Source organism: Scylla paramamosain, chromosome 17, assembly GCF_035594125.1.
Source record: "Scylla paramamosain isolate STU-SP2022 chromosome 17, ASM3559412v1, whole genome shotgun sequence".
Classification (NCBI taxonomy): Eukaryota; Metazoa; Arthropoda; class Malacostraca; order Decapoda; family Portunidae; genus Scylla; species Scylla paramamosain.
The window spans coordinates 170,106-196,326 of record NC_087167.1 but is presented as its reverse complement, the minus strand read 5'-3'; the positions used below and the strand labels follow the sequence as shown (position 1 = coordinate 196,326).

General features: G+C 41.2%; 3 protein-coding genes across 19 annotated transcripts in view; 1 reads left to right on the top strand and 2 right to left on the bottom strand.

The window, feature by feature from the left end:
* LOC135108279 (extracellular serine/threonine protein CG31145-like) overlaps positions 1–5,821 on the top strand; it is a 196,466-nt gene extending 190,645 nt beyond the window's left edge. Inside the window, exon 11 of the mRNA XM_064019064.1 lies at positions 374–5,821. Within this exon, the coding sequence (XP_063875134.1) occupies positions 374–566 (193 nt within the window). The 3' untranslated portion in view covers positions 567–5,821. The remainder of the gene's footprint in view (positions 1–373) is intronic.
* On the bottom strand, positions 1,045–19,187 carry LOC135108278 (uncharacterized). Of its 9 annotated transcripts, none has more exons than XM_064019059.1 (11): positions 19,048–19,187; positions 18,747–18,959; positions 17,625–17,770; positions 17,280–17,532; positions 16,426–16,658; positions 15,890–16,070; positions 14,933–15,130; positions 13,904–13,975; positions 13,317–13,413; positions 12,688–12,877; positions 1,045–1,392 (listed from the first exon to the last, which is right to left on the bottom strand). In XM_064019059.1, exons 5-7 carry the CDS (start codon positions 16,639–16,641, stop codon positions 14,967–14,969), a joined length of 561 nt encoding a protein of 186 aa, XP_063875129.1. In that variant the 5' UTR covers positions 16,642–16,658; positions 17,280–17,532; positions 17,625–17,770; positions 18,747–18,959; positions 19,048–19,187; the 3' UTR covers positions 1,045–1,392; positions 12,688–12,877; positions 13,317–13,413; positions 13,904–13,975; positions 14,933–14,966. The 9 variants fall into 9 exon arrangements, with proteins under 9 accessions (XP_063875129.1, XP_063875124.1, XP_063875125.1 ...); XM_064019054.1 differs by having other exon boundaries at positions 16,426–16,629; XM_064019055.1 differs by having other exon boundaries at positions 13,945–13,975; positions 16,426–16,629.
* A 215-nt stretch (positions 19,188–19,402) lies between these two features.
* Positions 19,403–26,006, bottom strand: LOC135108277 (valine--tRNA ligase-like). Of its 9 annotated transcripts, none has more exons than XR_010272191.1 (8): positions 25,725–26,000; positions 25,221–25,473; positions 24,688–24,795; positions 24,183–24,318; positions 22,367–22,520; positions 22,009–22,129; positions 20,328–20,525; positions 19,403–19,535 (listed from the first exon to the last, which is right to left on the bottom strand). XR_010272191.1 is itself a non-coding variant. In XM_064019050.1 (6 exons), the coding sequence occupies exons 1-6, from the start codon at positions 25,832–25,834 to the stop codon at positions 22,051–22,053; spliced, it is 840 nt and encodes a 279-aa protein (XP_063875120.1). In that variant the 5' UTR covers positions 25,835–25,999; the 3' UTR covers positions 21,060–22,050. The 9 variants fall into 9 exon arrangements, 3 of the variants coding, with proteins under 3 accessions (XP_063875120.1, XP_063875121.1, XP_063875122.1); XR_010272193.1 differs by having other exon boundaries at positions 20,328–20,444; XR_010272194.1 differs by lacking the exon at positions 19,403–19,535 and adding an exon at positions 19,726–19,841.
* Positions 26,007–26,221: the final 215 nt, after the last annotated feature.

The window sequence follows — 26,221 nt, the reverse complement described above, 5'->3', positions numbered from 1 at the left end:
AGTTCCAGGAATATTATAATACATATACATATTTCTAGTCATCCTTTACAGAGGAAGCAATCCATCATATAGGAGATAACCATATATAAAAAAAATTAAACTAAATTCCATTGTAGTAACACAGTAGTTTGAAATAGGATAAGAAATACAGCGTATCATTTTTAATTTAGAAACTGTGCCAATGCCAATTGTGCCATTTGTAGATTCTGATCATCAGTACTTCTATGTATTTTCAATGTGAGGATAATCTACATAGCTTATATATTTTTCTATTTTACATAGAAAAACAACCTCCCTCATTCTAACACTGTGTAACCATTGGTCCATGAAAGCAGTTTGTATCCACAACCACTCACTCTACTTTCATCCCCAGGTTCCAGAATGGCCCACAGCGCCTAAGTGATGCCATGCGAGTTTCCATGGGTGCCGACCCTCTCAATCCCATTCTCTGGGAGCCCCACATGAGGGCATTGGACCGCCGAGTCAACATCATCCTCCAGATTGTGAGAGAGTGCATCAACAAGGCAGTGGATCCTCTCCACGTTGTCATCAACGATTTCCACTAAGGAGGATAAGGAAATATGGTCGTGTTTTCATAGGGCGTCATTAAACGTACTTATAATGTACATTTCCACGTGCTGGAAAAGTGAATGTTGGAGATGAGAAAATAAAGAAGTTTGTGGTCAGATTGGTACTGCAAGGGGACTTGCCACTCTCAGACTTTCCTCAGCATTGGGTAGCCCCAAGAAGTGTTGTGTGAAGGTGGGAGACTCTATCCAGTGTCCCAGTGAGGAAGAATGTGACTGTATCCCTGCTACCCTAGTGGGTGAGTAGCTCCAGAGAGAGAGAAATGGGGTCCTCTTAGAACATTACTTGTTGATAAGAAAGGTGAGGGAGTGTGTCAGAAACTACTAAACTATAGAGTGCTGTATGAAGAGGACAATGTAGTGAATTGTTTGGTGCTACTTCATGGTGAAAAAGGAAAGTTTGTAAACAGAACAAGCCCATGAACAATGGAGAGAGAAGGAAAGAAAGAGTTGAATGTACATTTCTCTATATTTATTTTCTTTATTTGAACATTGCTTTTGTAATATTGTCCTAGGATCAATGAATTTATTTTTGTGCCTATTTTATAAATTGTTGAGAGAATACAGGGTTTTTATAAAATGCACACTTAACAACACTGACCTTGGCATCAGAAGTCATAAACCCTGACTGCTGAATTCTAAAGAGGATGTCTACACTTGTTGTTGCTGTATTGTATCCATCCATTACCATGCAGAGATACATTGCCACGTCATTAGGGAGAAACAGCTCGCCATTGCTTGTGTTGCACAGTCAGCTGCTGCATAGTATTACTCAGTGGCTCAGTAGTCAAGCCAGATTGGACTCCTGGAAAGGAAAAATCAGTTTAGATATTACATACAAATCAGGCACTCACAGTATGCTAATTCAGAATCATTCAGGGAATTTTTCCTTCTAATTTTCTTCCTGTAGAATATACTTGCAATTGTGGTGTTTTCATCTGCTTGAAAGATGCCAGGGAGGTGGATGTGGCCAAGTGTTGATGTTCTGGGTGGCAAGGTGGCGGGTACCTAGCTTAATGGTTATTTTCTGTGATGTGCTTGTGAGAGATCATACTATGGAATATGTTTTAAGTTTTTTGCATAATATTTAAAGTTTTGGTTCCATTTGAATTGACATTTTTTGTTTTCAGAGCATTCTCTTTGTTTTAATTAATCAGTTGATAACTGCTTTGTTGTTAGTTTGGCAATCCCATTTGCCATGAATTTATATAGACAAACTGTGAATCTAATTTGTTAATTGTTTGATGACTTCACTAAGTAGACATGCATGATATTTCAGAACATGTCATCAGTCATTAAAACAGTTTTCTCGTATAGAAAATATTTTAAAGTTGTCACTAACCCTTGAGTTTTTCTCTTTCAAGTACACGTGCAAAACTCAAATCAATTTTATAGTTCAATTGTTTAAAAAAGATAAAGTGCATACTGTTTTCAGTGCAAGGTTTTTTAATGGTTGGTGTGCTGCACATGTGAACCTTAGAGTGTTTACGTGTAGCACTGTGATGCTTCTGTTTTTTTTAGGGGAATTTTATTGATAATGTGTTAATGAGGAAAAAAAACTCAAATGTCTAGACACACACACACACACACACACACACACACACACACACACACACACAAGAAAGACTCATCCGCACATCCATCAGTACACTGTTTTGTTTGTATGCACGTGTTTTTTATCACATTTTGACATTACTCACATTCTTGCACAGAAATGCTGTTCATTACAAAACTGTCATAAGCAGAAGCTTGTGTAAATCATCACCCTGGCACTGCTCCAGAAAGCATAGTGTGTACTCTCAATCTGTATTGGCAGGAAGGAAGGAAGCACCACAATGTCTATTATCTCAGCTGCATTTTCACGTTTTGCACTCATGACTCATTTTGTACTCTTTCTTGATGTTTTTATCATTTAGTGAACACCATGTACTAAGTGTAAGCCCTGAGGAACCTTGGAGTCAGGGCACAGCTCTCTCTTCAATGTTCTTTCCTATTGAGTGATATTTTATGAGTAATTTTGTTGTTGTGTTGAGAAATTCAATGAACATTCCAACTGCATTCCTTGATTCAAAAAGTGTAATTGTTGGTGTGTACAAATGTTTATTTTTGTTATATCAAGCTATAATAGTATTTTATTTCTGGTAATCACAGGAATTACTGTATGATAGAATCAACAACATTATGTCATCCATAGCATCATATTTAAGATCAGGCATGCAATAAGGTCCCTTTGAGTGATAAATCCTGGAAATTTTAATATCTTACAATATAAAAGTTTGGCTGGGTACTTTGGGAAATATGGTAAAAGAAAGGGCAGCAAATAAGAAGGTAGAAGAAAAGCACTTTAACATAGAATACTATTGCCAGATGCAGATGAAACAGTTACAAATGTTAGGCAGATATCATGGACACTGGCAGTTGAAATTAATACACGAGAGGTGCTTGTGGTGGTAATTAAAATGGATGATAATCACTGAAATGTTTATAGAAGTTCGGAATACGTAAGAAAGAAAGCACAAGTGTGAGAGGCATGGAAGCTTGTACAGTGGTCTAGTGCAGCACCTTTGATCAGTAAGAGAGAATGGAAGAGGAGGAAATGAGAAGTAGGATTATATGAGTGAGGTAGATGCAGGGAAAGCAAAAGAATAATTCTTAGCAGAGAAAGCAAAAGGATGATTCTTATAACATAGAAGCTTTGTACTGGGATGCGTTTGTGAGAAAGAGTAGGAAATTGTAATGATTACACAAATGTGCTGTGTGATGAATTATAAGAAGAGACTTGTAGAAATATCTGCCTTGTCACCTCTATGGGAAACTATCAAGGAATGTTCATGATGATAGACAGACTAAAAAAACTACATACTTAGGACCTTATAGTATTCATGATCATGAAAGCCTTGTTCTCTAATTCTGTAATTAGTTTTAATGAGAGGTAGATCCTCCATAGTACACACTGGTCCCACAGCAGTCATACTTTGTCTCTGAGGTCATGTGAAGATCTGCATTCATTCAGTGCAAAGCCCCAGCCTGGGTTCTCATGAGAGTTGCATCACAATTAGCAGTCCTAATATTGCTCAGGAACAAGAGTCATTCCCATTCAACTCAGCAGAAACTGAATTAACTGTACTGTGATTTGATTAATACTGCAAAATTCTAAATCAGTCGTGTCTTTGGCTGTCTATAATAAGATGTTCATCAAATAAACAAGTATAGAAGGTGCTGAAAAACTAGGGTACATGTAAAGCTACACAAGTTATGAAAAATGCCACTTGCTGAATGTGTATTATTTAATGTAAATTCTTTGGGTGTTTTTTTTTTTCTTTTAGTTTTGTATTAGCAAAGTTTCTGCAGATCAGCAAATTGTGAGAAGACTCCTAATGTGTAGATGGTGTAGAGCTTGTGCCACAGTGTGAGGCAACCCAGGGCTGTCTGGGGCAGCAGCAACAGTGACTGGGCCAGCCTCCAGCACCTCCAGGTCTAGGTAGCTGTATTGCATATAGTATATTTTGTGATATGGCAATATTGAAGTAGGGTTAAGGATAATATTTTCTTAGTCAATTACTATATTTCTTGTATTTTTATTGAAGAAAATAACATAGTACATCTGAAGTGCTGTCGACTAGAGCAATTATTTTTCTGTTGAAATCACCTGTTTTGCCTGATGCTTAGCATTGTGGCAGAAATATTTCTTGTATACTCTGCACGTTTTCCTCAACAATGGCTGTGATTCAACTTGCTTACTTTTATGCTGGAAAATACTAGATAATTATTCTTGAGAATGTGTCTGGCTACTGACTCATTCCTGACAGGACTCTTAAAAAGTTCCCCAACACACAAGCTTTCAATGTAAGCCATTGTATGGTATCATTTCTGTCAAGTGATCTCAGACCAGGCTTGAGTTGCAAATTTGGGGCCATCATGAATCTAGTGAACATCCAAGATGTTGATAATAACTTGAAGACACTTTGACAGTCCTTTTGCCTCTGTGTATCAACTTAAATCAGTCTTCCATTATTAACCTATGTAATGAATCTGTTTATTGATGAAAGACATTGCCTCAAGTGCAGTGTGTTTATGTTATTACTTTCATCCAAAATTGTTGAGATGAAGAACACAGATTCAAAACGTATGGCCTGAGAACACCAGTGGATAAGAATACGATGCCTAAGTATTTACAAAGTATCCAGGGATGGCAGTATTTTAGCTATTTAAAAGATCCCATTTCTCAGAGAGCATGACTAGTGACAATGAAATGTATTGTAACACAGAAGCTGAAGGACAGTTTTGTGTAAAACATCATATGTAGACATGCTTCTGTAAACAACTTCATATGAATATTTGTTATAAATTATTCAGTAATTGTCACTGTTCTGGTTAAAAAAATGAAAGTTCCTGCCCACATTTATACTATGGTGTATATAGCTTTTATGAATGGTACAGTATTAACTCTGTATTTTGTATTGATGCAGATGTGATAGTGTGCAGTGTTGCAAGTATCATGTGAGTGACCTCCTGCCTTGAGTGAAATTTGATTAGTATTTGGTTACAAGATCTTGACATTACGAAGTTTATAAATTAATATGATATGATGTAAAGAAAAGGTTAATTTATGACAGCAAATTATCAGCACTCTTGAAGAAAAGAAACAAACCAAACCAGTACAGTTTGAGAAGAAAGATCTTGCCTGCATGTTGTCATTAACTGAACTACAAGACAACACAACTAAAAAATCATGCATATTTATGACATGAAAGATGAATTACTAGAATATTAATGACCATCTATCTTTTTATGGAGGCAATTAATGGTGCTGCCTACAATCCCTTTAAAAGGAAATGCATAACCCAAAAGAATAATTTACCATGCACAGACAAATTTCTGTGCCATCTGTAGTCACTTTAGAAAGCTGAACACTTACAGCTTAAGGTTATGCCTAAATGATTCTCTTCCATATAAAGTAAGTGCATGGCACAGTCAAAAGATGCTGCGTGCTATATATGCAATTTGGAGTGTGTGCTTGCTACCATCAGGACAATACTGCCACAGTGAGTGCTTCTTATGTATACTGTTTCCTCCCCAGCCAAAACTCTAAAACTTTTGTAAGAAGTGAGTACTACTGCCCCAGAAAGTGCCGAGGGAGGGGCTGTGTGCTGCTGCTTGTGGTTGCTCTAGTCTCATGTGTGGTTGTGAAGTGAACATGATGTACCAGAGGCAAATATATTGGTTTAAACAGTTTTCTGTATCTTCTTTCCCATCCCATTGGCCCAGTTCCTGTACTCCTCCCAGGAATGAGAGTCTTCAAAGAAGGTCTCTGCCTAAGTACACACATCTACAGAGAGAGCATTATGTAATTCCCATGGTCTGAGCCAACCAACGTCATTTTCAGTACTAAGTTAATGATGAGAGGGCTTGGAGACACAAGGATAGGGGCACTGAATATTGAGATGGTGTCAGAGACGAAGATTACTGAATAAGGTGTACTGAACAAAAGTATGTGTAGCCAACTATACTTTGGTCAACAGCTTAGGAACAAAATGTTTTTTTCTCTTCATCTCCCGTCCTTTTATCAAGCAATCTTTAGTCTCGCTCACCATTGCACTGCTGCATTAGTTGTTATCTTTTAATTGTATGCCATCTTCCTCCTGTTGCCATGCTGCACAAGACTTTCTACTTAGTCATTCTAATTTAGTTAATTTCACTGATGCAAGAAGTAATCAGCATTCTCTCTCTCTCTCTCTCTCTCTCTCTCTCTCTCTCTCTCTCTCTCTCTCTCTCTCTCTCTCTCTCGAATAAAATGACTGGTGAGGAACTCTAATAATTAAAGTGCTAAAAAATCCATTAAACTACGAGAAATAAGACAAATAATTAATGACACACCTAATAACACAAACAAGGGGTAATAAACAAAACTTAAGCCAGAAAACACGAAAAGATAAAACTATCATATAAAGAAATACAAAGTTAAAAAAAAAAATCATGAATATCAAATAAATAACTCACATATAATCAATAAACACGTAAGGAACAGTAAATAAACAATTAAGCCGTTCATTGCAAGGGCCACAGTCAGAAAGTGAAAAAAAAAAAAAAAAATGCTTAGTTAAATACCGAGGCTAAATAAAACAAGGAATTAGACGAATGACAAATAATTAATAAACACATAAAGAATAATGAATAAACAAAAATTAAGCCAGGAAGACTATTATAATTATTGCAAGGAGACAATATGTATGTATGTATTGTATGTAATTCGAGGTTAAAATGGCTTAAATCTGACCAACAGCAGGCCATAAGTGAAGGTGTTCCTCAAGGCAGGGAAGGGGGGGGGGGAGCAATGAATAGGGGAGGGGCTATAAACTATTGGGGGGGATAACAGTCCCAATGACTATTAATTAATGACGCATCCAGTTTAGCGTGTGTGTATTTTTCGCGTTCTGATAATTTAAAGGTTTTCTCGCGTTTTTATCTTTATTTATTTATTGATTTATTTTTATTTTTTTGGCAGGTGTTATATTTGTTGAGTGTTTTAAGTAACTGTGGCTCATTGCATCAAAACTCCATTCATTACCTTCGTGGGAAGGTTCAATTTGGCAAGGTTTTTTTTCGCATTTTGGGTTTTGTAGTAAATTATGCATTTTCTCATATTTTTCTTTGCTGGTATTGTCCCTTCCACGCCATATATGACTGGAAAGTTGGGGGCGCCTTCCCCTCCCCTCCACTGCTACGTTTTTTTTTCTTAATCAGTCAACCAATCAATCAATCCCTTCATGAATAATACCCATTTCCAGGTGTCACCCCCACCCATAGATCTCTCATTCTGTCATGTATGAACAAGTGCTAAGGGCAAGCTGAACAAGTACAAAGGGCAAGCCAGCTGTCTCTTTTAATATTCTTGCCTGAAATAACATTACAAATGAGGGTCTATTAATCATCCATTAAATAATCCATTTTTATTGCTTTCTCATTCTTCTTCCTCTGCGTATTGTTAAATTGGATGGTTATATCATTGTCCCTTCCTGTGTTTTAGTGTGCCATTACCTGTCCTCTCTTCCAGCTGATATTTAGTTTGTACTAAAATAGACTGGCATAACTTTACAATTTATACACAAATAACAACATAAACCAATAATGCATTGATATTATGCATGATAGGAGTGGACATTTCCACTCTACATCATTAATGAATGCATGATGAGACGCACACTATTACAAAGCTAATGAGTTCAATACAAACACTCAATAACAATTTCAATAACTTTATTAAAAATAGCAATCTTTATAAATCATGAAACCAACATCAAATGCACAATAATGCAAACACTTTTTACACACACACTCTTTAATGATATTTCCTAATATACAGTATAATTCCAAACAGAGAGAGAGAGAGAGAGAGAGAGAGAGAGAGAGAGAGAGAGAGAGAGAGAGAGAGAGAGAGAGAGAGAGAGAGAGAGAGACTGATGAACTACCTGGGGTCATAAATGCAAAGTAGAGGTATCAGTCAGGCAAAGCATAGTGCTTGCCTGTCTCATATGGAATGTAACAACATGGCTTCATATCATTCCAGACCTGGGATTATGGCCAAAAGTTACCAAGCAGTGCTGAGCAAAATCCAGTAGAGTAATATTCAGTATCATTGAATTACTGACAAAGTAAAGATCATTATGTGCAATGATACTCACTACCTAGGAGCGCTTTGGGTTACTATCAAGAGTCTGACCATGCTGGCAGAGATGGTTAGGCTATACATTACATACTTCTCTATTCAAATCAGTCAGCTGATTAAATGGTGAGTTAAACCATTTTGATAATCTAAATCATATTAAGGCATTGGATGAGACCTGGACAGCTTGCACTAAAAACTGATAATCAATAGTACAAAACAACACAAAATAATTGATAAAATAGAAGAGACTCTTATACTGTCCTAAAAACTGTCTAAAATAGTATTGGAAGATTAATTCAATTATTTTTTTTGTTTATGTTAAAATTCTCCGTTTTCTCTAATGCAAGACAGCCGCCGATCTTTTATCTCCCTTGTTTACAAACAGTAGGGTCGAAAATCTTCCAAATTTACCTGTTTATATAGACCTTATTGACATTACAGGGATTGCTAGAGAGAGAGAGAGAGAGAGAGAGAGAGAGAGAGAGAGAGAGAGAGAGAGAGAGAGAGAGAGAGATAACGAAAAGAAGAGAAGAAAGAGGAGGAAGAGGAGAAGGAAGAAGAAAAAAGAAGAGGAAGAAGAGGAAGAAGAAAAGAGGAGGAGAAAGAGGAGGAGAAGGAACAAACAACAATAACCTCCTCTTCCTCCTCCACCTCCTTCTCTTCCTCCTGCTCCTTCTCTCCTTCTTCCTCCTCCTCTTCTTATTCCATTAGTTCCTCTCTTTCTCTACCACTACTACTACTACTACTACTACTACTACTAATACTAAATTTATCTGTGGTGTATACCTCTCACGTAACTCCTCTGACTATAAGAAATTGTTTGACTACTTAACTTCCAAAGTGGAGCACATTCTGACCCTCTTCCCTTCTTGGAGAGACTTCAATGTTCACCACCAGCTTTGGCTTTCCTCTCCCTTCACTGACCATCCTGGTGAACTAGCCTACAACTTTGCTATCCTCCATCACCTAGAGCAATTGGTGCAACACCCTACTCGTATTCCTGACCGTCTTGGAGATACGCCCAACATCCTTGACCTTTTCCTGACCTCTAATCCTTCTGCTTATGCTGTCACCCTTTCTTCTCCGTTGGGCTCCTCCGATCACAATCTCATATCTTTATCTTGTCCTATCGCTCCAGTCCCTCCTCAGGATCCCCCTAAGCGAAGGTGTTTTGGTGTGTTTTGGTGTGTTTTGAGGGTGTTTTGGTGTGTTTTGAAGGTGTTTTGAAGGTGTTTTGATGTGTTTTGAAGGTGTTTTGGTGTGTTTTGAGGAGGTATTTTGGTGGTTTTCCTTGCAATGACTACTGCTTCCGTGTCAGAGAGCCGTCTTTGTGTGCTGAGCGCATAACAGAGGTGATAGTGTCTGGCATGGAGGCGTACATTCCTCACTCTTTTTATCCTCCTAAACATTCTACACCTTGCTTCAACGCCACTCAAGTTAGTGGAGACTGGGACAATTGTTTAAACACAGCCGCCAAATTTGAAATGAACTCTGCGGTGTTTACATTGACAATTCTTCATCTATTGTATGACCTTGTGTGAAGTCATTGAAAAAGCTTGTGTTATTACCAAATGTTTAATTGTCATGGAAGAATTCAGGTAGACTCTTTAAATTAATCTATACAGCTTGGGTCTACCACAGATTAACGTACGCTCTGCACCACATTATCGTACGCTCTGCACCACATTATCATACGCTCTGCACCACATTATCGTACGCTCTGCACCATATTACCGTACGCTCTGCACCACATTATCGTACGCTCTGCACCACATTATCGTACGCTCTGCACCACATTACCGTACGCTCTGCACCACATTATCGTACGCTCTGCACCACGCTATGTATATTATCACCGCATTTCATTTATCATTCTTTTTTCTTTTCGTTCATAATTTGTTCTGTATTATATATTATTATGTATTTATGTATTTATTTATTCGTCTCCATTATCTTCATTTTTTCTTATAATTTATGTATTATAATTTGATCTCTCTCTCTCTCTCTCTCTCTCTCTCTCTCTCTCTCTCTCTCTCTCTCTCTCTCTCTCTCTCTCTCTTAATCCAACTGCCAGGAATCACAATTTCGGTAAATTTTCTGAACCTATTAAAATTGAGAAGGAAGCAGCAATAAATCGGAATCTCTTGAAATCCATGACTCTCAATTGACGTCCTGATGTTTCGATAGACTTGACAGTACATGCAGGATAGTGAATTGTTATTAGTTATTCATATAATGACATGAATATAATTAGTTAAATATTAGCCAGAAGTGCCATACCATCAGGAGACAGACAAAACTATATCATTACATGTTTACGTTAAAGGAAATAAACTATCAGCGAAAATCAACCCTTTATTGTTTATTTTATGACAGAGGGCGAGACGGGACCTGCGACTCTCAACACCAATCAACACCTGACAAACTGCGACAATTTCCACACTAAAAAATAAAACGATCTCCATTTTTTTTTTTTTTTTTTTTTGTCAATAGCACTAACCACTCCCGAACACAAAAGAAGAACGTAAAAATTAACCCACCCTTAAAAACAATAAAAAATAATGATAATAGTAAATAAATTAATAAACAAAATAATTAAATATGATAAACTGCCCTAAATTATCTGTTCCTTTACATGCACTCCCACACCACGAGACCCAGACAGCACCACCACGTACTGCTACACCCATCCAGGGACTGAGGCACCTTGCACACATCACGTCTATCTCTCTACACCCCAAAACACATCCAAAACACCGCAAAACACATGCACACCCACCTTAAACACCCAAAAACAGTCTTATCCACCCACAGCACACCCGTAACCACCCAAACACACCCAAACTCCTTTAAAATACAAAAAAAAAACACGTAAAACACCTCAAAACACACCCAAACTCATCAAAACTGACCAAAACACCCCAAAACACACCCAAACACACTCAAAACTGACCAAAACACCCCAAAACACACCCAAAACACCCCAAAACACACCCAAACACACCCAAAACTGACGAAAACACATCAAAACACACCCAAACTCATCCAATACTGACCAAAACACCCCAAAACACACCCAAAACACCCCAAAACACCCCAAAACACACCCAAATCTGACCCAAACACCCCCAAAACACCCCAATACACACACAAAACTGACCAAAACACCCCAAAACACACCCAAACACACTCAAAACACCCCAAAAACACATGAAGAATGCCACAAATGAATATAAATATTTAAATATATACACATGACACAGGGCGGGAAGGGAGTATTGAGGAGTAGGGGAAAGGAAGGGTGCAACAAGAAGCAGGGAGAGACAGGGTGTAATAAGATGAGACAAACAGCCGGACAGGGAAATTAGACAGGGTTTATTGAGGTGAAGGAGAAACAGGGATAGTTTAATGAGATGCAAGGGTGATACAGGGTGTATTAAGGTCCAGGGGCAGACAGGAAGGGTGTACTAAGGTGTATGAAGACAGGAAGGGTGTATTGAAGTGTGGGACAGACAGACAGACAGACAGAGAGACAGACAGACAGAGAGGGAGAGATTAAAAGAGAGAATTTGAGATAGACAAAGGATACGAGAGAAAGAGAAAGAGAAAGAGAAAGAGAGAGAGAGAAAGAGAGAGAGAGAGAGAGAGTACTAATCATCTCAATCATTCAATAAATTCCTAATATATGTATAGATTTGTGTATACTAGTCTTACCTGATGTGTGTATAGATTTCCGAGCATATACCAGCATCTCTTATGAGTTTGTGTGTTTATATCAGACTTAGCAAAGATTTGGATGTGTCTCTAAATATATACTAGTGTTTGTATACAAGTTTGTGTGTATACTAGACTTATTAAGAGTTTATGTGGGTTTCTAAGAGTATACAAACCATAGCAAGTGTTTATATATGTCTCTATGTGTAAACCAGTGTTTGTGTGTGTATACCAGCATTACATAGTGTTTGTAATGGTTTAAGTGTACACTAGTCCTTTTTAATTGTTACCTTCTCACTATCTCAGCCCTCCAGATACACCTGAGGCACACAGCGTCACCCCAGTACAGCCCCAAGTTGGTCTGGCTAGCCCCAATGAGGATGAAAGCAGGAAACATCATTATCACCTGCTGTGGTTGATGATGGTGGCTTCTACGCACGCACACACACACACACACACACACACACACCTCAGACAGCAATTCCTGGAAGAAGAGAGGACAGAACAGCATGCCAGCCGCAGCAAGAAAGAGTGTGTGAACAGCCGCGGCCACCAACCAGCCAGTATTTCCCTAGCAGAACACGGCCCTCACAGTCGACCCAGTGGTGAAGCCTGTGCCCAATATTACTTATCAAGACTCTCTCTCTCTCTCTCTCTCTCTCTCTCTCTCTCTCTCTCTCTCTCTCATCCACCATTAGCCACTCTCCCTCCCTCTCTCACCATTGGTCAGTGGCCTGTACAGCAGACACCCAGTCATCATGGCGGAGGGATTTTCTCCAAGTACTGTACCTCCACCACTCCTTCCAGGCTCCTCCCACTTTCCTCCAGTCACTCCATAAGCTTGATAATCAGCAGCTGTCCCTCTATACCACAAGCTTCACTCTGGGCAACTCTCTGGAGGGCTCCGAACCTGTGGGTGTAAGGTTAGGTTAGGTTAAGTTAGGTTAAGTTAGGTTAGGCTAGGTTACGTTAGGTTAGGTTGGTTAGGTTAGGCCTGTGGATGGTGTGTGGAGGAGGACAGGACAAGGAGACCAGTGGGAAGGCTGTGGAAGGCCTGTGGATGGTGTGTGGAGGAGGACAGGACAAGAAGACCAGTGGGAAGGCTGTGGAAGGCCTGTGGATGCTGTGTGGAGGAGGACAGGACAAGGAGACCAGTGGGAAGGCTGTGGAAGGCCTGTGGATGCTGTGTGGAGGAGGACAGGACAAGCAGACCAGTGGGAAGGTTGTGGAAGGCCTGTGGATGCTGTGTGGAGGAGGACAGGACAAGCAGACCAATGGGAAGGCTGTGGAAGGCCTGTGGATTTCAAGGTAATGCAACACCACACACCAACACCAGAACAATGCCTCACCTATCCACCTGCAGCCACATCACAGTCTCCCCCTTGTAGGTGATGGCAGGAGTGGTGGTGCTTGTGGTGGTGGTGCGAGGAGGCAAGGCACCCATGGCTGGAAAAGAAGGGGTGAGTGCATTGAGGCTGCAGGACGCGGTATACAGGTGTGTGGGAGGTGAGAGGGTGGGAGAGAGGGAGTGGGCACGTGGGAGAGAGTAAGTGTGTTCTATGGCAAATTATATATAGGATTTCAAGGGTGTTTTTGTGTATGATAGGGAAAATATTCATACACACATACACACATACATTTTCATCTCCCAAGCACCTCTCCTCTCCTCCTCTTCCCTCTTCCCCTGTCTCGTGCAATAGGTAAACACACACACACACACACACACATATTGATAGAGGGATAGAGATTAGCCCAGCATGATTTAAACAACTAATATAACTATCAAAAACACACACACACACACACACACACTTCTCCACAAATCTGAAGGCACTGTGGTTTCCAAGCCCTCAAAGTGAATGAGAGTGTTGAGGGAATAATATTGCACCACTGCCTGCATCAACTTGTCACTAAAGCTGTCATGCGTCTCACACACCTCCTGTCACCGCTCATGCTGGCTGTCAACGCAGAACTCACCCTCCACCACTCATTGTTTGGGGTGACGGTTCTGTGGGAATGGAAGATAATTAGATTTTCTCTCATATCAAGTTGAATTGGTTTAGCTCTCTCTTTCTCTCTCTCTCTCTCTCTCACAATTGATTCCAAAGGCCACAAAGATGATTAGCAGAGGTTTTCATGAGTGTTTCTCCTGACAGTAATGTAGGAATGTTGTTAATTTGTCGCTAAAACAATAAAAACATCCTTAAAAACCTGTGGCACTTCGAATAGAGCCTTTTAAAAGTGTGTTTCTCCCATCAGTCGAGAAATGTAGTTATTTATTTACATTTTATATATAACACACACACACACACACACACAGGTGGTCTGGCAGGAAAGTGCTATGAGAAATATACAAACGCATAGCAAGGCAAGGCACACAGCTTTCACACTCACCTCACACTCACAACACTCTTTCAACACCTTAACCTTTGTTGGGGAAGAGAAACACTACTGCCTTAACCTTTCAAATACACTTATTATAAGCTTATCTCTTACATGTACCAAGACAAGGCACACAACTTTCACCGTTACTCTCACCCACAACAATCTTTCAATGTGTTAACCCTTGTTGGGGAAAAAGACCCACTAAAATATTATCTCCTATAAATATATTTAAACACTCACTCAGCATGCAACACGTCAGCCCTTGATGGAGATGAGAAGCACTCCTACCCAACCTTACAAAACCACTAATTAAAATCTTATCTCCTAAATATACCAAAACGAAAACACATACTCGTAATTTTCACCCTCATTCACTCAGCACACAACACGTCAGTCCTTGATGAAGACAAACAGCACTCCTAACTTAATCTTACAAAACCAAAACACACAATTTTCAGCCTCATTCACTCAGCACACAACACGTCAGCCCTTGATGGAGACGAACAGCACTCCTACCTAATCTTACAAAACCACTAATTAAAATCTTATCTCTACTTCATTTACCCATCCATACACCAACCTTATAACTCCACACAAGACTCAAAGCACCACAGTCATCCACATCTATCTATGCCACACTGACTCCTGAAGCTGGTGGAGCACAGGGTGGAGCGAAGGGCATCAGCTCCACACTCTGGGATGCCTGTGGGGGAGTTCCTACGAGACCAGTGAGTATCCCTTCCGCATTCAGGGTCCCCTCCACCCTCTCGCACAGTACCTGAGGGCATGAGGGGGTGGTGAGAGGGTAAGAGGGTGTGAGGGAGGAGAGAAGGGATGAAATGTGGTGAAAAACAGAGAACACAGATGAAAAGGAAAATTGAAGTAGAGAAGAGGGAAAGGAAGAAAAGGGAAGAGATGAAAAGACAAAGAAGGAGAAAAGAAGGAAAATAGAATTATAAACACAATTTTTGACATCACATCTAAAAATCTCTCTCTCTCTCTCTCTCTCTTTAGTGCTCCTTCAAAAATTCTCTCTCTCTCTTTAGCTCCTTCAAAAATTCTCTCTCTCTCTTTAGCTCCTTCAAAAATTCTCTCTCTCTCTTTAGCTCCTTCAAAAATTCTCTCTCTCTCTTTAGTGCTCCTTCAAAAATTCTCTCTCTCTCTTTAGCTCCTTCAAAAATTCTCTCTCTCTCTTTAGCTCCTTCAAAAATTCTCTCTCTCTCTTTAGTGCTCCTTCAAAAAATCTCTCTCTCTCTTTAGTGCTCCTTCAAAAATTCTCTCTCTCTCTTTAGCTCCTTCAAAAATTCTCTCTCTCTCTTTAGTGCTCCTTCAAAAATTCTCTCTCTCTCTTTAGCTCCTTCAAAAATTCTCTCTCTCTCTTTAGTGCTCCTTCAAAAATTCTCTCTCTCTTTAGTTCCTTCAAAAATTCTCTCTCTCTCTTTAGCTCCTTCAAAAATCTCTCTCTCTCTCTCTCTTTACATCATTCCTTCAAAAAAATACACTTGGTAAGAGGCTTTCACAAATATTCATGTATCACCTGCTGTCAAGGTACTGCTCACCACAGCCAATGAACACCAGTACAGAACACACAGCACCAGCAAGTCACACACCTCCAGGGACACCCCACTGATGACATCCAGGGGGTCTATCACACTGCCCCAGGACTTGGACATCTTGTGGCCGCCACCATCACCCAGGAGGCCATGCAGCAGCACAGTCTGGGGAGGGAGGGTCATATAACACAGGTGATATAACACAGGCAATACTGGTAACAATTAATATCACGTTACATAAGAGGAAGGAAAGGTAACACACAGGTAGTCAATTCTTTCAATCTATTACCATCTATAAACATTATTAGCCTTCTGAAATCTGCATCTTTTTATCAAACGATTAGTAATGCTAGAGTTTACAGTATTAACAGATATTTTAGTTATATACCAATGAATATATGGACTAATTACACACCTACAATTAGTTACCAGAGTTTGTGATAATACATAAGACAAAGGAACAAAAACAAGATTAATAACAGAGAACAGAACCAGGAGACCAAGACCCAGACGACCTCACCTCAAAGGAAAGCCTCCTCATCAAGTCGAGTCCCAGCATGACCACCTGAGCCACCCAGAAGAGGATGCAGTGACCCATCTTCAAGGTCGTTGCATAGAAGCGAGCAAGGTCAGGCATGGTCTCTCTCCTCCCCTGACCTGGCCACCCCAGCGAGGCAAAGGGAAACAGGCCAGAGGAGAAACAGGTGTCCAGATCTTCCTCCTGCTGGGTGGACATGGAGGTCAAGGGTGTGCCTGAGGAGGAGCACAGGGTGAAGACGGAAAGTTGCGATTATTAATGTAGCCGTCAAGACTTTTATTCATCTATTGCTACATGAAGTTTATTTTTTTAATGAGGGTTTGCACACACACACACACACACACACACACACACACACACACACACACACACACACACACACACACACACACACACACACACACACACTTTCTCTTTATCTTCCTCTTCCTTCTCTTCTTTTCTTCTTCTATCTCCTCCTCCTCCTCCTTCTCCTTATATTCAGGTCAAGTCAGGTCATCCAATTAGAATAAAATCAGACAGACAGACAGACAGAAACACACACACACACACACACACTTGAATGATATAAAATAATGCAGTTTTCCCTCACAGAAATATAGAAGGGAACCCAGAGTAGGTTAATAAAGGTGATACAGACAAGGACTGCATCTCAACTGTACAGAAAAACTACAATTAGGTACAGCTTTGCCCCAAGGTAATACTGATAATAGGAACACACTAGGAGATACAACACAAAGAAAGTATATCAACTGAAGGAAAAACAATAAAAAAGTAAACATTTCTCTCATATATCAGACCATCCAAACTAACACTAGGTAAACACACACACACACCTTCGTTCTCCACAGCCTTCCGTCTTGCATCCTCCTCCGAGCAGCCGCCACCCACACCTCCTCGCCATCTGCTGCAGTGATGTGGTACACTGGCATTCTGTGGCCCCACCAGAGCTGCTGGGAGACACACCAGTTTGTGATGTTGTCCAGCTAGCTATGCCAAGCCCTCCTGTGCAGCTGTGGCACCAAGTTCAGACAGCCGCTCTGCACAGCCTCGGACGCCTCCTGTGCCAACTCCTTGCACCGAACGAACCTGTGTAGACATGAAAGTAAGCAAGCAAGTGTTTGTGGCTAATTATAATACTCAATATGCCAGTATCATCTTCAGCATCACCATCTGCTCACCACTGGGGCCTCAGCACGGACTCAGTGACATCCTGCGTCCTGCTGCAGTGAGGCACCGTCATGGGGTGGGCGTGGCACCCTCTGTACAGCCCCAGTGCCGACAGGGCCGACGGCACTGCCCCTCGCGCCTCAAACCTCAGCAAACCCTGTGGGGTGAGTGAAGCCCTGTTATGCTTAATAGTGAGGACAGTAGTGATGATGCAGTTAATAGTTTAAGGCTTAATGAATGGTATTACTGCATCTTATAAACCACCACAGCTCAGTCTTTGTGGTGGTAAACAGTGCAGACAACAGTACTGCTACAGTTCATCATTAGCAAGACTTGACAAATACTATCATAGCTCAAGAACCACAATGAATATTATACACCTTTCACATATCTAAGGCCTATGCTCTGAAACATCTCAGCACCACTATTTCAAAAGGACTCTAGATGAAGCTACATAGGTTTTTAAGAATGTTTTTTAAAGTTCTAGTGACAGATTAACATTTGTATATTATTAACAGGAAAAACACTCTTAAGAACCTGGCTAGGTATCTCTGTGGCCTTGAAAAAATATTCCTGATGAAATAATACGGGTTTTCAAGAATGTTTTAATGGTTCTAGTGATAGATTAACAACATTTCTACATTATTAATCTTGAGAACCCAGCTAGGTATCTCTGTGGCCTTGAAAAATACTCCTGATGAAATAATACAGGTTTTCAAGAATGTTTTAATGGTTCTAGTGATAGATTAACAACATTTCTACATTATTAATTTTGAGAACCCAGCTAGGTATCTCTGTGGCCTTGAAAAAATACTCATCATGAAATAATACGGGTTTTCAAGAATGTTTTAATGGTTCTAGTGATAGATTAACAACATTTCTACATTATTAATCTTGAGAACCCAGCTAGGTATCTCTGTGGCATTGAAAAATACTCGTGATGAAATAATAAAGGTTTTCAAGAATGTTTTAATGGTTCTAGTGATAGATTAACAACATTTCTACATTATTAATCTTGAGAACCCAGCTAGGTATCTCTGTGGCCTTTGCAAATAGTCTTGGAGAAAGTGAAGTCCCTCCTCTATTACCTAATTAAGTCAGTACACCTGTTTAGTTACCCCTTCACCACCTACCTGAGTCTGCCAGTCTGTAAGCGAAGTCATACATCTTTCCGAAGCTGACCGGTTTGCTGTACCCCGGGACTGCGAGCTCCGTGGGTCCTGTCAGGTGCAGGTGGTCCACTTCAATGTCCGAGATGGCCGACTGAAAGCTGCAGCACCAGTTGACGAGAGCCTCCTTGCGGTACACCAGCCCAGCATCGTACAGACAGACAAATGCTTCCGTCACTGCGAGGAAAAGTGTTTTGGTGAAGTTTCTTGTTTGTGCGCACGCGTGTGTGTGTGTGTCAGAGGTTACAAGGACAGGTATGCTTACGGATGTACAGACAGACACACAGGCCAGCCTCTCGCTGCATCCATGGTAAACACAGCTGTCCCAGTCAAGTGAAGCCCCCAGATGCCGCAGTTGGTCGAATATCATTGTTCCTTCCTCCTCTTTCACACTTCACCAATAAAACCTGCAAAAAAAGGCAAATTTGTCTTTTAAATATGTAAGTTTGTTGTACCCAGTCTACTGCCCAAGAAAACAGAAAACTGGGTAACTATTTTGACTGCATAGAAAAATTACACACACACATACATACATACACACACACACACACACACACACACACACACAGTTTTGTATATTCATGTCTCTCTATCATTCTAGTTTTCTCAAGGCAAGACTCACTTCTGTCTGTCAAGGTTGTGTCTGGTGTTCCCCTGGGCGTCCCACAGGTGCCTCTCCACCACCACCTGTGTTGCTGACCCTGTGTGGTGTGCCCCTGGGATGAACACTGCCTCACCACGCTGCATCTGTGCCTGCATCAGAGAGAGAGAGAGAGAGAGAGAGAGAGAGAGAGAGAGAGAGAGAGAGAGAGAGAGAGAGAGAGAGAGAGAGAGAGAGAGAGAGAGAGAGAGAGAGAGAGAGAGAGAGAGAGAGAATATTAACATGGGACAGAAGGGGTTATTATTGTCCCAAGTTAATTTTAATGAGAGAGAGAGAGAGAGAGAGAGAGAGAGAGAGAGAGAGAGAGAGAGAGAGAGAGAGAGAGAGAGAGAGAGAGAGAGAGAGAGAGAGAGAGAGAGAATATTAACATGGGACAGAAGGGGTTATTATTAAGTTAACTTTAATGAGAGAGAGAGAGAGAGAGAGAGAGAGAGAGAGAGAGAGAGAGAGAGAGAGAGAGAGAGGAGAGAGAGAGAGAGAGAGAGAGAGAGAGAGAGAGAGAGAGAGAGAGAGAATATTAACATGGGACAGAAGGGGTTATTATTAAGTTAATTTTAATGTGAGAGAGAGAGAGAGAGAGAGAGAGAGAGAGAGAGAGAGAGAGAGAGAGAGAGAGAGAGAGAGAGAGAGAGAGAGAGATGGTTATGTTAGGTAAGTAATTAGTTACATAGATTGAGATAGATAGATCGATAAATGGTTAAACAGAAAGTTAAATAAACAGAGAGAGAGAGAGAGAGAGAGAGAGAGAGAGAGAGAGAGAGAGAGAGAGAGAGAGAGAGAGAGAGAGAGAGAGAGAGAGAGAGAGACTTAACCTAACTGAATTAATATAAACCTAACCTGATGGAAACAAATAAATGAAAATAAAAAGCTGCAGCCGGCCTCACCTTTCTTGACAGGCGCCTTTTTTTATGTTCATACACTTTTCCCTGGTGGCACACGCTGCTAGCCGCCCCCTGGCCACGCCCCTCGCCACCTCACTCATGTACAGATCCATTGCCCCTCTAAAAAGCAACAAATTCACCCGTATATCAAGTCTGACTGCGTTTGTTTACATTTCTCTGGGTCTCGGTCTGGGCTCAGGCCTGCAGGATGGGAGAATGATAGAAAACGAGAGATTTTCAGGCAAGACTAGTATAAGTTGAGGCTCTATTATAAAATACCGTGATACAATATTACTATTACTACTACTACTACTAATAATAATAATAATAATAGTAATAATAATAATAGTAATAATAATAATGAAAAACACACAATGCACATGATCGCAAGACCACTCCTGCACACACACACATACACACACATACACACTGAACATTACCTATTCACTTGAGCACTTACTTGGTCATCATCTGAGTTTTGTAGATCGTGATTGACAGAGACAGAGAGAGAGAGAGAGAGAGAGAGAGAGAGAGAGAGAGAGAGAGAGAGAGAGAGAGAGAGAGAGAGAGAGAGAGAGAGAGAGAGAGAGAGAGAGAGAGAGAGAGAGAGAGAGAGAGAGAGAGAGAGAGAGAGAGAGAGAGAGAGAGAGAGAGAGAGAGAGAGAGAGAGAGAGAGAGAGAGAGAGAGAGAGAGAGAGAGAGAGAGAGAGAGAGAGAGAGAGAGAGAGAGAGAGAGAGAGAGAGAGAGAGAGAGAGAGAGAGAGAGAGAGAGAGAGAGAGAGAGAGAGAGAGAGAGAGAGAGAGAGAGAGAGAGAGAGAGAGAGAGAGAGAGAGAGAGAGAGAGAGAGTACTAGTCATCTCTATCATTGAACATAAATTCCTAATATATGTAAAGGTTTGTGTATACTAACCTTACTTAATGTGTATAGATTTCTGAGCATATACCAGCATCTCTTATGAGTTTATGTGTGTATATCAGATTTAGCAAGTGTATGGATGCATCTCTAAGTGTATCCCACTGTTTGTATACAAGTATGTGTGTGTACGAGTATACCAGACTTAGTAAGCGTGTGTGTGTTTCTAAGAATATACAACCAATAGCAAGTGTTTGTATATGTCTCTAAGTGTATACCTGTCTTAACTGTCTGTTTGTGCGTGTTATACCAGCATTACATAGTGTTTGTAATGGTTTGTGTGTATACTAGTCTTTTTTAATTGTTACCAACTATCCCAGCCCCTCCAGACCCACCTGAGGCATACAGCGTCACCCCAGAGTACAGCCCCAGGTTGGTCTGGCTAGCCCCGATGACGATGAAAGCAGGAACCATCATTATCACCTGCTGTGGTTGATGATGATGGCTTCTACACACACACACACACACACACACACACACACAACCTCAGACAGCAATTCCTGGAAGAAGAGAGGACAGAACAGCATGCCAGCCACAGCAAGAGCGAGTGCGTGAACAGCCACGGCCACCAACCAGTCAGTACTTCTCTAGCAGAAGAACGTGGCCCCCAGAGTCGACCCAGTGGTGAAGTCTGTGCTCAATATCCTTTATCATGACTCTCTCTCTCTCTCATCCACCATTAGCCAGTCTCCCTCTCCCTCCATTGGTCAGTGGCCTGTACAGCAGACACCCAGTTGTCACGGTGAAGGGATTTTCTCCAAGTACTGTACCTCCATCACTCCCTCCAGGCTCCTCCCACTTTCCTCCAGTCACTATGTAAGCTTGATGATCAGCAGCTGTCCCTCTATACCACAAGCTTCACTCTGGGCAGCTCTCTGGAGGCCTCCGAACCTGTGGGTGTAAGGTTAGGTTAGGTTAGGTTACGTTAGGTTAGGTTAGGCTAGGTTAGGTTAGGTTAGGTTAGGTTAAGTTAGGTTAGGCTAGGTTAGGTTAGGTTGGTTAGGTTAGGCCTGTGGATGGTGTGTGGAGGAGGACAGGACAAGGAGACCAGTGGGAAGGCTGTGGAAGGCCTGTGAATTTCAAGGTAATGCAACACCTCACACCAACAACACCAGAACAATGCCTCACCTAGCCACCTGCAGCCACATCACAGTCTCTCCCCCTCGTATGTAATGGCAGCAGTGGTGGTGGTGGTGGTGGTGGTGTTGCAAGGAGGAGGCAAGGCACCCATGACTGGAAAAGGAGAGGTGAGTGCCTTGAGGCTGCAGGACGGGGTGTGCAGCTGTGTGGGAGACAAGAGGGTGGGTGAGAGGGAGTGGGCACATGGGAGAGAGTGAGTGTGTTCTATGGCAAGTTCTATATAGGATTTCAAGGGTGTTTTTGTATATGATAGGGAAAATATTAATACATACATACATACATACATACATACATACATTTTCATCTCCCAAGCACCCCTCTTCTCTCCTCCTCTTCCCTCTTCCCCTGTTTCATGCAAATAGGTCAACACACACACACACACACACATTCATAGAGGGATAGATATTAGCACAGCATGATTTAAACAACTAATATAACTATCAAACACACACACACACACACACACACACACTTCTCCACAAATCTGAAGGCACTGTGGTTTCCAAGCCCTTAAAGTGAAAGAGTGTTGAGGGCATAATATTGCACCACTGCCAGCATGAACTTGTCACTAAAGCTGTCATGCGCCTCACACGCCTCCTGTCACCCGCTCATGCCAGCTGCCAATGCAGAACGCACCCTCCAGCACTCAATGTTTGGGGCGATAGTTCTTTGTTAATGGAAGATAATTAGATTTTCTCTCATATCAAGTTGAATTGGTTTAGCTGACTCTCTCTCTCTCTCTCTCTCTCTCTCTCTCTCTCTCTCTCTCTCTCTCTCTCTCTCTCTCTCTCTCTCTCTCTCTCTTTCACGATTGATTCCAAAGGCCACAAAGATGATTAGCAGAGGTTTTCGTGAGTGTTTCTCCTGTTAGTTATGTAGGAATGTTGTTAATTTGTCACTAAAACCATGAAAAACATCCTTAAAAACCTGTGCCACTTCAAATAGAGCCTTTTTAAAGCGTGTTTCTCCCATCAGTAGAGTAGAAATGTAGTTATTTATTTATATTTTATATATAACACACACACACACACACACACACACACACACACACACACACACACACGTGGTCTGGCAGGGAAGTGTTATGAGAGATGTACAAACGCATAGCAAGGCAAGGCACACAGCTTTCACACCCACCTCACACTCACTCACAACACTCTTTCAACACCTTAACCTTTGTTGGGGAAGAGAAGCACTACTGCCTTAACCTTACAAATACACTTATTATAGCTTATCTCTTACATATACGAAGATAAAGCACACAACTTTCACCGTTACTCTCACCCACAACAATCTTTCAATGCGTTAATCCTTGTTGGGAAAGAGAACCACTAAAATATTATCTCCTACAAATATATTTAAACACTCACTCAACACTCAACACCTTAGCCCTTGATGGAGATGAGAAGCACTCCTATCCTAACCTTACAAGAGCACTCACTAAAATCTTATCTCCTACATATACCAAAACAAAAACACAATTTTCACCCTCACTCACTCAACACACAACACCTTAGCCCTTGATTGAGATGAGAAGCACTCCTACCCTAACTTTACAAGAGCACTCATTAAAATCTTATCTGCTACATATACCAAAACACACAATTTTCACCCTCACTCAATCAACACTCAACACCTTAGCCCTTGACGGAGACGAGAAGCACTCCTACCCTAATCTTACAAGAGCACTCACCAAAATCTTATCTCTACTCCATTCATTGATCCATACACCAACCCAGTTACCCCACACAAGACTCAATGCACCACAAAGTTATACACATTCATCTATCTATGCCACACTGACTATTGAAGTTGGTGGAGCACAGGGTGAACCAAAGGGCATCAGCTCCACACTCTGGGATGCCTGTGGGGAAGTTCCTCCTGATACCAGTGAGTACCTCTTCTGTATTCAGGCTCCCCTCCATCCTCTCACACAGTACCTGAGGGCATGAGGGGGTGGTGAGAGGACAAGAGGCTACGAGGGAAGGGATGAAATGTGGTGAAAAACAGAAGAGAAAACAGATGAGCAGGAAAATGGAAGCAGAGAAGAGGAAAAGGAAGAAAAGAGAAGAGATGAAAAGACAGAGAAAGGGAGAAAAGAGAGAAAACAGAATTATAAACACAATTTTTGCCATCACATCTAAAAATCTCTCTCTCTCTCTCTCTCTCTCTACAGTGCTCCGTTCAAAAAAATACACTTGCTAAGAAGCTTTCACAAATATTCATGTATCAACTGCTGTCCAGATACTGCTCACCACACCCAATGAACATCAGTACAGAACACACTCCAGCACCAGCAAGTCACGCACCTCCAGGGACGCCCCACTGATCACATCCAGGGGGTTTATCACATTGCCCCAGGACTTGGATGTCTTGTGGCCGCCACCATCACACAGGAGGCCATGCAGCAGCACAGTCTGGGGAGGGAGGGTGATATAACATAGGTGATATAACACAGGCAATACTGGTAACAATTAATATCAAACTACGTAAGAGGAAGGAGAGGTAACACACAGGTAGTCAGTTCTTTCAATCTATCAGCATCTATAAACATTACTAGCCTTCTGAAATCTCCATCTTTTTATCAAACAATTAGTAATGCTAGAGTTTACAGTATTAACAGATATTTTAGTTATATACCAATGAAAATATGGACTAATTACACACCTACAATTAGTTACCTGAGTTTCTGATAACACATAAGACAAAGGAACAAAAACAAGATCAATAACAGAGAACAGGACCACAAAGAATGCATATCAACTGAAGGAAAAACAATAAAAAGTAAACATTTCTGCCATATATCAGACCATCCAAACTAACACTAGGTAAACACACGTACCTTCCTTCTGCACAGCCTTCCGCCTTGCATCTTCCTCCGAGCAGCTGTCACCCACACCTCCCGGCCGTCTGCTGCAGTGATGTGGTACACTGGCATTCTGTGGCCCCACCAGAGTTGCTGGGAGACACACCAGTCTGTGATGTTGTCCAGCCAGCTATGCCATGCCCTCCTGTGCAGCTGTGGCACCAGGTTCAGACGGCCGCTCTGCACAGCCTCAGACACCTCCTGTGCCAACTCCTTGCACCGAACGAACCTGTGTAGACATGAAAGTAAGCAAGCAAGAGAGAGAGAGAGAGAGAGAGAGAGAGAGAGAGAGAGAGAGAGAGAGAGAGAGAGAGAGAGAGAGAGAGAGAGAGAGAGAGAGAGAGAGAGAGAGAGAGAGAGAGAGAGAGAGAGAGAGAGAGAGAGAGACTTAACCTAACTTAACCTAACCTAACTGAATTAATATAAACCTAACCTGATGGAAACAAATAAATAAAAATAAAAAGCTGCAGCCGGCCTCACCTTTCTTGACAGGCGCCTTTTTTTATGTTCATACACATTTCCCTGGTGGCACACGCTGCTAGCCGCCCCCTGGCCACGCCCCTCGCCACCTCACTCATGTACAGATCCATTGCCCCTCTAAAAAGCAACAAATTCACCCGTATATCAAGTCTGACTCTGCGTTTGTTTACATTTCTCTGGGTCTCTGTCTGGGCTCAGGCCTGCAGGATGGGAGAATGATAGAAAACGAGAGATTTTCAGGCAAGACTAGTATAAGTTGAGGCTCTATTATAAAATACCGTGATACAATATTACTATTACTACTACTACTACTACTAATAATAATAATAATAATAACAATAATAGTAATAATAATAATAATAATAATAACAATAATAGTAATAATAATAATAGTAATAATAATAATGAAAAACACACAATGCACATGATCGCAAGACCACTCCTGCACACACACATACACACTGAACATTACTTGAGCACTTACTTGGTCATCGTTT

Excerpts from the sequence above, each read along its gene's own strand:
- LOC135108278 (XM_064019054.1), bottom strand. The coding sequence starts at position 17,375 with ATGCCAGTGTACCACATCACTGCAGCAGATGGCGAGGAGGTGTGGGTG. Across the intron at positions 16,630-17,279 it reads GAAGGCTGTGGAGAACGAAG|CAGGAGGAAGATCTGGACAC; the intron begins GTGTGTGTGTGT and ends ATGTCCACCCAG. Across the intron at positions 15,131-15,889 it reads GAGCAGTACCTTGACAGCAG|GTACTGTGCGAGAGGGTGGA; the intron begins GTGATACATGAA and ends TCATGCCCTCAG.
- LOC135108277 (XM_064019050.1), bottom strand. The coding sequence starts at position 25,834 with ATGGATCTGTACATGAGTGAGGTGGCGAGGGGCGTGGCCAGGGGGCGG. Across the intron at positions 24,796-25,220 it reads GAAGGCTGTGCAGAAGGAAG|ACTGTGCTGCTGCATGGCCT; the intron begins GTACGTGTGTTT and ends CTCCCTCCCCAG. Across the intron at positions 24,319-24,687 it reads TCAGTGGGGCGTCCCTGGAG|GTACTGTGTGAGAGGATGGA; the intron begins GTGCGTGACTTG and ends TCATGCCCTCAG.